The 12,001-nt window shown below is 37.8% G+C and overlaps 2 protein-coding genes across 6 annotated transcripts; both read right to left on the bottom strand.

The window, feature by feature from the left end:
* Positions 1 to 92: 92 nt before the first annotated feature.
* LOC111805734 (uncharacterized) lies at positions 93 to 4,364 on the bottom strand. Of its 5 annotated transcripts, XM_087128544.1 has the most exons (4): positions 4,228 to 4,364; positions 3,973 to 4,104; positions 2,812 to 3,110; positions 93 to 1,693 (listed from the first exon to the last, which is right to left on the bottom strand). In XM_087128544.1, the coding sequence occupies exons 2-4, from the start codon at positions 3,975 to 3,977 to the stop codon at positions 369 to 371; spliced, it is 1,629 nt and encodes a 542-aa protein (XP_086984670.1). In that variant the 5' UTR covers positions 3,978 to 4,104; positions 4,228 to 4,364; the 3' UTR covers positions 93 to 368. The 5 variants fall into 5 exon arrangements, with proteins under 5 accessions (XP_086984670.1, XP_086984673.1, XP_086984671.1 ...); XM_087128547.1 differs by lacking the exon at positions 4,228 to 4,364 and having other exon boundaries at positions 2,878 to 3,110; positions 3,973 to 4,201; XM_087128545.1 differs by lacking the exon at positions 4,228 to 4,364 and having other exon boundaries at positions 2,812 to 3,082; positions 3,973 to 4,199.
* A 2,533-nt stretch (positions 4,365 to 6,897) lies between these two features.
* Positions 6,898 to 11,185, bottom strand: LOC111804967 (ubiquitin-conjugating enzyme E2 PEX4). The gene is made up of 6 exons (XM_023689814.2): positions 11,027 to 11,185; positions 10,702 to 10,806; positions 9,564 to 9,683; positions 9,329 to 9,457; positions 8,042 to 8,171; positions 6,898 to 7,152 (listed from the first exon to the last, which is right to left on the bottom strand). The coding sequence occupies exons 2-6, from the start codon at positions 10,705 to 10,707 to the stop codon at positions 7,064 to 7,066; spliced, it is 474 nt and encodes a 157-aa protein (XP_023545582.1). The 5' UTR covers positions 10,708 to 10,806; positions 11,027 to 11,185; the 3' UTR covers positions 6,898 to 7,063.
* Positions 11,186 to 12,001: the final 816 nt, after the last annotated feature.

Here is a 12,001-nt window from a genome sequence, read left to right on the forward strand (position 1 = left end):
TAGAGAGGGAAACGAAACATTCTTCATAAGGGTGTGGAAACCTCTTCCTAGCAGATACGTTTTAAAACCGTAAGGATAACGATAATACGTAATAGGCCAATGCAGATAATATATACGAGCAGTAGCTAAGCTGTTACAAATATGCTCTGAACATATTATAAATAAAAAACTAGAAGTACAAAAGCCAGAATTTCTAGCAACCTTCCCCATAGCCCATGAAGACACGAAGATCTTGTTGCTATGCTAAGGATGGCTCAGTTAGCAGAAATTTGCTCAAAACAAGCTTAATATGTCCAAACATCCTTCCAGGAAGGATTGCACCAGATTTATCTGTGTCTATTTGATCCATGTAGCCTTTCGGTATCGTGCTACACGATCCTCGGCCGTTTCGACCGATCATCGGAACGAACAGAGCTAGATCTGTTCTTAGAAACAGGACTTCTACCTCCAATCATGTATGTATTTTCTGCTTCAGAAAAGCTAAAATCTGCAGGATTTTTGTTGACACTACATGTTTCAGTCTCAGAAATGCTTGTCTTGTTCTTCGGAGTTCCTGTTAACGGCTTTCGGTCGTTGCTCGACGCAGATGGAGCTGAGCATTTCATTTTCGATCCATTTCGAGACTTAGAGACAGCCCGACCAGAGAAATTGGTATCGGTTTCAAATCCTGTACTAAGCTGGAAGGGTGCATTAGATGGAGTCCTGGCATCCATGAGGCTAAGCAAGTGCATTGCTGATATGGTTTCGTCCGAGTACAACTCGTTCGAATCGACACGATCTTGATGACGCTCAACCACGTTAGGACGGCTAGGAAATGAACTCTCTGCAAGTTTGTGGCTATGTGCTTCAAAAGAAGACCATGAACAAGCTTGTTCTTTATTCTGTTCTGAAACAGGTAAATGATCTATGAATCCTTCAGAAGATTGTATATCATAACCATTTGATGATTCCTCTTGAGAATGAATAGAAGCATTATGCCAAAGCATATGATTCTCTGCATCAGAAATACGTCTTTCGTATTGATTCTTCGCCATTAGTTCGACGATTTCCATCGGGATGTCATCGGACGACCCACGGTCGGATGGCTGCTCATTTTCTCCTCGACGACGACCACGACGGATTCGTTTGTGGTTCCTTTGTAGATTGGCATAGTTATTGAGAGACTCCTTGCTTGAATTTGGATTCTTAGATGTACTAGATTTAGATTCCATGGCATTCAACGACGTGGACCGTGAATTTCGGCTCGAAAACTCGTTGTCGTGTGCTAAGATAGCAGCACGATCGGCTGCATACTTACTTGTTCGAGATGGCTTTATGGACTTCGGAGCTGCCTGCCGTGATGCCTTGGGAGTGACATTGGATGGAGAACTTTCAGGTTGTTTAGCTTTCTTGTTTTCACTTTCTGCTAGCAATTCGGTCAATAGACGAAACTTTGGGGCTCGTCGACGATGCGACGTTCCTTGATAACGACGACGATGAAGACTGTTTCCGACTGATTCAGCACTTTCGGATGATGAAACTTTGCTTTCAAAGGATTCCATGGAAGCATCTCCAGTTTCTTGAAGTTTAGCAGTATGATGTTCTTGGTCTATGTTTAAGTGTCCATTTAGATGAGCTGCAAGGCTTTTCTCAGGCTCAATATCATGAACTTCAGGACTTGCACAACCTGGCTCGGTTTGTGATATCAGAGCAACTGTTTCAGATACCAAAAATAGTTTGGTTATGGCAAAACACAAAAGTAACTAATAGGTACAAATACAATATGAAAGACACATATTTTGCAGCATATGTCGAGGAGCTAGGCCAAGCCCACCGCTAGCAGATATTGTTTGTTTTGGCTCGTTACGTATCGCTGTCAGCCTCATGGTTTTAAAACACGTCTGCTATGGGGGAGAGGTTTTGTGAGATCCCACTAAGGTGGTGGAAATCTTTCCCAAGCAGATGCGTTTTAAAAACCTTGAGGGGAAGCTCGAAAGGGAAAGTCTAAAGAGGACAATATCTGCCAGCGGTGGGGTGGATTGAAAGTCCCACATTCAATGGAGAAGGGAATGAGTGTCAGCGAGAACGCTGGGCTCCGAAGGAGGGTGGATTGTAAGATCCCATGTCGGTTGGGGAGGAGAACGAAACATTTTTCATAAGGGTGTGAAAATCTCTTCCTAGCAGACGCGTTTTAAAAACTTTGAGAGGAAGCCCGAGAGGGAAAGCTGAAAGAGGACAATATCTGTTAAAGTGGGCTTGGAGTGTTACAGGTTTCCACATCCTTATAAGGAATGTTTCCTTCTCCTCTCCAACCGATGTGGGATCTCACAATCCATCCCCCTTGGGGGCCAGCGTCTTCGCTGGCAAACCATTCGGTGTCTGACTCTGATACCATTTGTAACAGCCCAAGCCCACCGCTAATAGATAATTTCCACTTCGGCCCGTTACGTATTGTCGTCAGCCTCATGATTTTTAAACGCGTCTATTAGGGAGAGGTTTCCACACTCTTATAAGTAATGCTTCGTTCCCGTCTCCAACCGACGTGGGATCTCACAATCCACCCCCTTGGGGGCCAGCGTCCTCGCTGGCAAACTGCTCGGTGTCTAGCTCTATACCATTTATAACACCCCAAGCCTACTACTAGCAAATATTGTCCGTTTTAGCTCATTACGTATCGCCATCAGCCTCACGGTTTTAAAACGCGTCAGCTATGGAGAGGTTTCCACACCCTTATAAGGAATGTTTCGTTCCCTCTCGAACCGAGATGGGATCTCACAGATACTAAGAGACGAGAGAGAAGTCTAGTCAAACGAAAATTCAAGTAGAACCAACCATTACAGTTATCTGCAACTTCAAGTTTCTTTCCCTTCCGATCACAACTGGAATTAGAAGCATTACCAGCCATTGTTCTTCCATTGATTACATCTTGACAGCCATCAAAGATAAAACCTTGATCTGCAGCCATATCAGAACTCTCTTGCCAACGTCTTTCACCTCGCTGCTCGTCGAAACTCGAATCATACACCGGCGGGACCGAGAGTATGCGTTCATCCATCTTACGAAGATCATCAATATCAGCAAATGGCAAACACATCTTCAAATCCTTTTTGTGCATATCAGATACATAACCACTGTTAGATACATTCAGTCAAAATTCGAATCTTTAACCTTTTAACTAAGTTATAGGCTATCCCTACCACGCATCTCGAGCTCCCTCCCTTATAACGCAACATATCCAAAAAACGAAAAATACCCATTAACCCCAAAAGCTCGTAAAACACGGAACAAATATAGCTCAATAATTAAGACATCTCTATTTTCTCTAAATAAGCTGTAAAACGCTTACCAAATGGAGAAAATTTCACTCTTTTGATCATCGCATTTATAATCCGAGCTAAATAGATCGATTAATATAGAGTCAATCTTAATGGATTTTTTTTGCAGGCTTGGAATCAGTTCCATGATGATCATGATTCTCTCCCATCAATTCTATGTATGAATTGAAGAACTATAAGACTACCTATACATGCATGCATACATACATACATATATATATATATATATATATATATATATATATATATATATATAGTCAAATTCATTAAATTAACAAAGAAAAATAGAGATTAGATATATAAGAACAGGCTTTGACACATAAAATAACAGTCTCTTATACTGTAGAACAAAAGAAAACCCTAATTTAAATATATATATATATATATATATATATATATATATATATATATATATATATATATATATATAATTATTATTATTTGATTTAAGTGTAAATTAACAATTTATAAGCTAATAATAGAACAAGGGTTTTGCGAGATTAAAAAATTAAGAACATTTAAGAACTAAAAAATCAGCCATAAATAAATGAATTTAAAATTAAAAGACCAAAAAAAAAAAAAAAAAACAACATAAACGATGAGAATATATATATATATATATATAAATTAGAGAGAAGAAGCGAAGAGGTTACTGAACTGCATCGGAAAACGGCGTCGTTTGGCGTGAGCTCTGATTCAATCCTCCATGAAACTATGAGAGAAAGAAAGCTTTGTCGGAAATGAAGGGTGGAATTAGACAGCCGCCATTGAAGAATTCAAGCTCGAAGCTCTATCAAAGAGAAAACCCATTGAGGGGAGAGAGAGAGAGAAAGAGAGAGAAACAAAAAAACAAGACAAGTTTTTTTTTGTTTTGCAGAGAAAGAATGTTGGTGGGGGTTTTTATTCTCATTACCATCTTCCTTTTCGTCACCAAATTCCGGACCCCTCGAACAGAATTCTCGTTTGAATAGAGGATTGGGAGAGAGTAAGGAGAGATTGTGTTAGCTACACGAAACCCATGACGGACCAAGATTATAATCTCTGTTTCCGTCTCTATCCTCAGATATTTGTTCTGTCCTCCTCACCTCACCTTATACATGTGTGTATGGAATATTATATTATATTTTTATTTATTATATACTGACAAAAAATGAAAAATTATCTATTAAAAATTATTTTAAATTAATATATATATATATTTAGGAATTTATATTTTCATCCTACTTAAATAGATTAATAATTTGTCGAAATTGAGATTGGAGGCGAGAGCGGGAACATCTCTATTTAAGTCATTATAAACGTTTCAAAACGGTTAATTTTGAACAAAGACCGAGACGTAAAATTGTGCGATTGTCGGCTAGAATAGAAATGTGGGTCATCCTTCAAGTTTTTTTAAAAATTAATTATAATAATTTTGAAATATTACCATTTTTAATAAAAATGTATTTGGACGGCTATTTTGTGTATATATATATATATTTATTTATTTATTTATATGTATTTATATTTATATGTTTTCCGGTAAGAAAACTTCCCATGCCGGATGCCAGATCACTTACATGAGAAAGAAGAGGTCGGTGGCCAATAATGTTTCGCCACGTGGAAAGCAAAATTGGGGGATCCCTTAACAGTTATCACATCGGAAAACAAAACCCTAAAAGTCAAGAGTGTGTTACACGCTCGGGTTGACGAGCGTGGGGGTTGTTCTTTTTAACCATGTGCCGGTCTTATAAACGATAAAGAATGATGCCTTGGTGCATACGGGAGGGGATGTAATTGGTTCGTGTTCAACACGCGATATGGTTGCGAATGGCCGTGGAATTCAACTATTGAAGCCCTAGTTTTCTGTTTTTTCTTTTTTCTTTTTCCGTTTTTAGCCGAATAATCGGGTAAAGGAGCTCTTTTTCATTAATTTTAGTTTAATTTTGATTTTTTTAATTGCTGAATTGTGTTTTTATTTAAAAATTTTATATTTTATAAAGAAATTATAAATAAATAAGTTAACCGTTATATTAACCTCACCAACATTCTATAAATATTGCATTAAAAAAATTTATTTTTAAAAATTTAACTAAAATTTAAACAATACTTCAAAATATATAAAAAAATAATTAATGGGGATGGAAGGAATTGCATATTGGGTCTAATTGATTAAGCTCGATTTTGGACGTTTTCGAGAAGCATGTATATCGAGAATTTGGACAATACAAAATAAATTTTACTCGGTAAACTTTGATCTAAATTTTTGTCTTCAAGCAAAATATATTCGTTCTGGCTCCGAGCGTTATAGGAGTTTGTTGTGGGTCCAAGCTTTATAGGAATAAAAATAGTGTAGGCACCGCATTGGCTACTCTTTTACGTTAGGAGTTATGTTGGTGTCGTGTAGCTTAGTTTTCATTTATGAGATGAATGTAAGCGATAGATCGCCTTTCTTTGATTTGGACAAATTCAATTGGTTGTTTTAGGGAAGTGCCATTAATTGGTCGTAACGCTATCGTAGAGATGTTGCACAGGCCCATGCATATAAAAACAAAAATAGAATCACCTAAATCAAATCGAACTTGAAAATAGAAAGAAAATAAATAAGATAAAAGGTACGATACAAAATTCATATAAACTTTTAAAATGGGTAAATCGGAGTCGAATCCTCCCCCAAATGTGGCTAAATTATTATTTTTCGAGTTAAAATTTATCGCCCATATCACAAACTACTAACCACTGTTTGAACCAAAATCACTTGCTGATTTGAGTATAATTTCTAAAATTGACGGGTAGATTGATTTTTACCTGTTCGAACACAAAAACTCATTTGTTTTGTGAGATCTCATATCGGTTGGAGAAGGTAATAAAACATTGGGTGTGAAAAACTTCTCCCTAGTAGATGCGTTTTAAAATCGTGAGGCTGACGACAATGCGTAACGAGCTAAAACAGACAATTACTGTTAGCAGTGGACTTGAACTATTATAAATAATATCAAAGTCAGACACTAAGTAGTTAGCCAACAATGATGTTGGTAAGTAGTTAGCCAACAATGATGTTGGGCCCCAAATGCCCCCAAAGGGTGGAAACCACTTGGGCTATTATAAATGATATCAAAGCCAAACACCAAGCAATGTTGGGCCTCTAATGGGTGGAAACCTCTCCCTAATAGACGTTTTGCTTACCTCTCCCTAATAGAGAGGCGCGAGGATGTTGGGCCCCAAATGGGTGAAAACCTCTTCCTAATAGAGCCACCCCTTCCTAATAGAGACGCGTTACCTCTCCTTAATAGAAATGCATTTTAAAACTATGAAACTAACGACGATACGAATATCTGGTCACAATCTAAGCTTTGTTTGAAATTAAAATTAAGATAATCAATTTAGAAATTCATTTAATTTTGGTCTTCATTCCAAAATTGATTTTCTTGATTGATAATAAATACTTTAAATAATAGAGAATAATATTTTTATATGGACATTATTTAATTATACTCATCACTTTTATTAATTAGGTAAACAACCAATTCACTTATATTTTTTTATTAATTAAGTATTGATTTCTTATATTAAAACACATTATAGTGAACTATAAAAATAAAAATAAAAATAAAAATAAAATAAAATAAAAGATGGAATGTGCTTTACTTTACATAAGATGTCTGGATTATCAAATTTGTAGGTATGGCCATTAACACATACTACGGTCTCCTTGATGACAACAGCTAACCTCAAATTCAAATGTTTGACTAAGAAGAAGCAATGGAAAGTCAGCCCTTTTTGGGCATGGCAGCCAGCCTTGTGTACATCCTTGCCATTGATTGATAACCTCGGACATCGCCCGAACGCAGAAGATTTCCTGTAAACACCCAAATAATCAGTTAGAAGAATTGAAGATCACTCGCGTTGCTTTATATGTGTTACCGGAGTTCGATCCCGAATAAAGGTTATGAAACCGAGCAACACACATTAGTTATTTCACCTCCAAATGATACCGTTGTACTTGGAATGTTCGGAGGTTCTCTCCAAGGTCTTAAGTTGAATCACCCAAGACCTAAGTTCGAGCCTTTTCGATTTTTTATTTTTGGAAATTTAGCTTATAAACACAACTTTCACCAAAATATTGCATTTAGAAAGACGAAAATCATTCTAAAGAAATTAGAAGAAAATAAGCACACTTTTTAGAAACTAAAAACTAAATAGTTATCGAACGGAGCCTTGATTATTATAAATCGAATTCTAGTTGCCTCCTTGAAGCTGGCTTACAATGCACAACACCTTCCTAAGGAATGAAATTCTCCAATATCTCGAGCATTATCAATCGATTCAATTTAAAAATATACAACTAAACATTAGCTGATCAACTTGGTTTAGTCCTATTGGGTTTTTATATTCATAAATCGATAAGCTAGTTTACATCAGTATCGGCCTAGACCCGAGCCAAACTGATGCAACTACGATCTTAATTCTCTTATGAAATTCAGAGTTTGTTTGATCGAGGAGAGGTAGCCTATAGACTCAAGCGATTAGCTCGGTGTTCTTCTCATAATTTTTGCATCTATTCTAACTATTATGCAAATCATTCTCTAAAAGAATGGTTTAGGAATGATGAACTAATTCAATCGCCAACCAGAAGCAGGTTTCAGATCAATTAACCACTTTGCTACATTATCACGCCATCACAAAGATTCAAATAAATGAACATATAAATCAGGAAAATTCATCATAAGGAATCCATGAAAACTCACCAGAATCGCAGTTTAGCGGGCTATCAGGTTCGGGATGAGCCATCAAAGCGATTATAGCCCTACAAACAGATTGCAGAGTCCATGCTGGGCTCCATGCGTTCTTCAATATGTCTAGGCAGATCTCACCCGTCTGCAGGAACGACGTACATCGATAAGTATAAGTGTGGTTCGATTCGTGTATTAAAAATAAGACGACAATCACAAAAGGGATCGGCGAAGTTGAATGATCACCATTCATCAATATAGTTCATAGCAAAGAATGCAACTTATACTATTTCAATCAATGGCGTTACACAAGCACTTCATATGCCAGTGGCCGGAGAGCCATGAATTTTCACTGAGTATGGCCTTCTGCAAAAGTTGGAATAAGGAATATTCGGGTTCTCAACTCGTCCCGTGACCGGATCACCCTCTTTCGGGATCCAAGCCTCCCATCAAAATCACACCGAACCTCTCCCTCTCCCTTTAGACTGCCGCTCACTAATGCACCGAATTGCTCTGCAACAAGAACTCCTCTCATATGAACAAAGCAGTCCACGAAATATCTAGCTTCCTACTCCTAATCCCGGTCGCTTCCTTTCTATTGAGTTCACTTCCTTTTTACCCCGTTGCTTGTCGTAAACTCTTCTCCCGTGGTACCTTCACCGCTAGTATCATTGCAACTCCCATATACCTCCACCGCTAGCAGATATTGTCCTCTTTGGGCTTTTCCTTCGGGGCTTCCCCTCGAAGTTTTAAAACGCATCAACTAGGGAGAGGTTTCCACACCCTTAGAAAGAATGTTTCGTTGCCCTCTCCAACCGATATGGGATCTCGCAATCCATCCCTTCAGGGCTCGACATCCTCGCTGACACTCATTCCTCTGTGGGATCTCACATACTACCTCTCCGATATATTCTCCACCATATTCCCCTCCATGCATAGATGCTCAACGGTATTTGTTAACTAATTAAAAAACGACCTAAATACTGCTGCTCACTACTCTCCCTTGGACAACGGTACCCCCTCCCCTAGCGTTGCCCTTTCCTCCCCCATGATCAAGCTTATCCCCCACATGTCACCGGTCAACCTTAACCCCTATTATTTTGAGATCATATCTAGTATTCAGAGTTAGCCTCGATTTGGTACCGCTCTCGTGGCTTACATCTGTCTTTTCATTGCATTCACTTACAACAAGAAAAAACCACAAACGCACGGTATCGCACCTACATTTTGGTGTATTCTTCTTTCTTTCTAAAGGCTCATAGTCAGCATAGGATCTAGAAAAAGGACCTGGGTAACTTCTACCTTAAAATGAACATTTGGATGGAAAATTTTCGTTAAGAACCGCACTTGAGGAGGTTGCAAAGGGTATTGCTCAGGTACGGATAAGGCAAGCTGGAAGACACCACCTTCAAAAGGAGTCTCAGATGGTCCCTAAATAAAAATGCATATCAATCATGGTAAGCAAAAAAAAAAAAAAAAAAAAAAAAAAAAAAAACTCTGAAACCACATATTTCATCTGGATCATTGAGAGGATTACCTTGATTAGCGCTATCCATTTAAAAATATTGGAATCGTCACAAACCAACTGAATATCTGGATCTGCTACCTTTTCTCTTTGAACCTCTTTGTACTCCTTGAACAACCTTGCTCTTGACGCCTACACAAAAACAAAAGCTTAGGCGTGATCGGTGGAAACTTTACTTGACTCAGCCCTACTCTGTTAGGAATCACGACTCTCCACAATAGTATGATATTGTCCACTTTGAGCATAAGCTCTCCTGGCTTTGTTTTGGGCTTCCCAAAAAGGCTTCATACCAATGGAGAGATATTTCTTTACTTATAAATCCATGATCATTCTCTAAATTAGCCAATGTGGAACTCACTCCCAACAATCCTCAACTCGAACAAAGTACACTATAAGTCTCCCCTTAATCGAGGCTCGACTCCTTTCTCTGGAGCCCTCGAACAAAGTACACCTTTTGTTCAACACTTTAGTCACTTTTGACTACACCTTCAAGGCTCACAATTCTTCGTTGGATATTTGAGGATTCTATTATTATGGCTAAATTTAGAGCAGGGCTCTGATACCATGTTAGGAATCATGACTCTCCACAATGGTATGATATTGACTACTATGAGCATAAGCTCTCATGGCTTTGCTTTGGGCTTCCCCAAAAGGCCTCATACCAATAGGTATTTTGCTTATAAACACATGATCATTCCCTAAATTAGCCAACGTGGGACTCACTCCCAACAATCTTCAACTCGAACAAAGTACACTATAAGTCTCCCCTTAATCGAGACTCGACTCCTTTCTTTGGAGTCCTCGAACAAAGTACACCCTTTGTTCGACACTTTAGTCACTTTTGACTACACCTTCAAGGCTCACAATTCTTTGTTCGATATTTGAGGATTCTATTGTCATGGCTAAGTTTAGGGCATGGCTTGATACCATGTTAGGAATCACAACTCTCCACGATGGTATGATATTGTCCACTTTGAGCATAAGCTCTCATGGCTTTGTTTTGGGCTTCCCCAAAAGGCCTCGTACCAATAAAGAGGTATTTTGCTTATAAATACATGATCATTCCCTAAATTGGCCAATTCTCAACATACTCGTAGTCAGATCCCTTCGTGTGGACTCATTATATACATAACTAAGTATAGTGGCTAACCTGCATTATAGATTCTCCCAGACGAGACAAGCTGCTTCAAGCCTAGAATTCTCAAACCAGCAAAATTACCGGCCGATAAACTGCAACCGGTACGAAAAAAGAAAACTCCATACAAGAATAAATCATAATTAGTAAAATCGTAAGGATTTGTAATATGCATAATATCAAACCCTAGCGAAGAAACTCGAGGTGAAAAGAAATGAAGAAAGAGAAATTCATAGACAAAATTGATAGAAATCGATAGCAACTAGACATCGAGAAGCAGAAGAACCAAGAATTCGAACAAATCGGAGTTCATACAAAACAGAACAACAAGAACACTCACGATCAATGGAAACCAGCTCGAGGTAACTCGGAGATGCGCAAAGGGAGAAGCGCCGAAGCCTTACTCAGCGGTGTATCGTATCAGCAACCTTTTTCAAGACTACCGGCCGCCTTTCTTTGGTAATTCGTAGCCTCGTGGTGACGAATCTCCGGAATTTAATTAGTTTTCTATTTTATTTTTTAATTCTTTTTTGTTTTTAATAGCACTCGGCCAATTCTCCATTAATATTTCCATGTGCCTGATAAATAATAACAAATTTGAAGACTAATCTCATAAATAAGTTTTTTTTTTTTTAACGAATATAATATATTAAAATAATAAAATAATTAATAATTCACCCTATCATGATAGTCAAGGCAATTTTTTTTTTTTTTTTTTTTTTGTAAGTTTAAATTTTGCACCTTTATATTTGTAATATTCTAAAAAAAAATTGAAGAACATTAGTTTCATGTATGAGATTAAGAATTCACCCACAATTTTACTAATAACAGCTCAAGTCCACCACTAACAGATATTGTCTACTTTGACATGTTACGTATCGTCGTCAGTCTCATAGTCTTAAAACGTGTTTATTATGGAAAGGGACCTACTCCAACCCGTTCTTACTCTAACTAGTGCCTTGCACCTAGACCCTTACTCCAACGAGTACCTTGCGCCTACACCCTTACTCCGATCAGTGTCTTGCACCGTCCAGTGACCGACTCTAATACCATTTATAACAACCCAAGTCCACCGTTAGCAGATATTGTCCGCTTTGATCCGTTATGTAAGGGGTCAAAGCGAACAAGATATGCTAGCAATGGGTTTGGGCGGTTACATTTACTACTTATTCATATTAGACTCCTATTCATTGAGGATTTCAAGGACAAAAATAAAATTTAAGATACAATTTAGTAGCAATTATTAGAGACATTGAACATACATATCTTCATAATTGTATAATATCGTTTAGATTGGGTACAAGCTCTCAAGACT

The sequence above is a fragment of the Cucurbita pepo genome, chromosome 11 (assembly GCF_057944985.1).
Source record: "Cucurbita pepo subsp. pepo isolate OVF chromosome 11, ASM5794498v1, whole genome shotgun sequence".
NCBI lineage: Eukaryota > Viridiplantae > Streptophyta > Magnoliopsida > Cucurbitales > Cucurbitaceae > Cucurbita > Cucurbita pepo.

What these genes read in the sequence shown, in the direction of transcription:
- LOC111805734 (XM_087128544.1), bottom strand. An exon ending in AGTTGCAGATAACTGTAATG is followed by an intron (nt 1,694 to 2,811) that starts GTTGGTTCTACT and finishes TATCTGAAACAG; the next exon opens with TTGCTCTGATATCACAAACC.
- LOC111804967 (XM_023689814.2), bottom strand. An exon ending in AATGGATAGCGCTAATCAAG is followed by an intron (nt 9,458 to 9,563) that starts GTAATCCTCTCA and finishes ATTTTTATTTAG; the next exon opens with GGACCATCTGAGACTCCTTT. An exon ending in CCCGCTAAACTGCGATTCTG is followed by an intron (nt 7,153 to 8,041) that starts GTGAGTTTTCAT and finishes GGGTGTTTACAG; the next exon opens with GAAATCTTCTGCGTTCGGGC.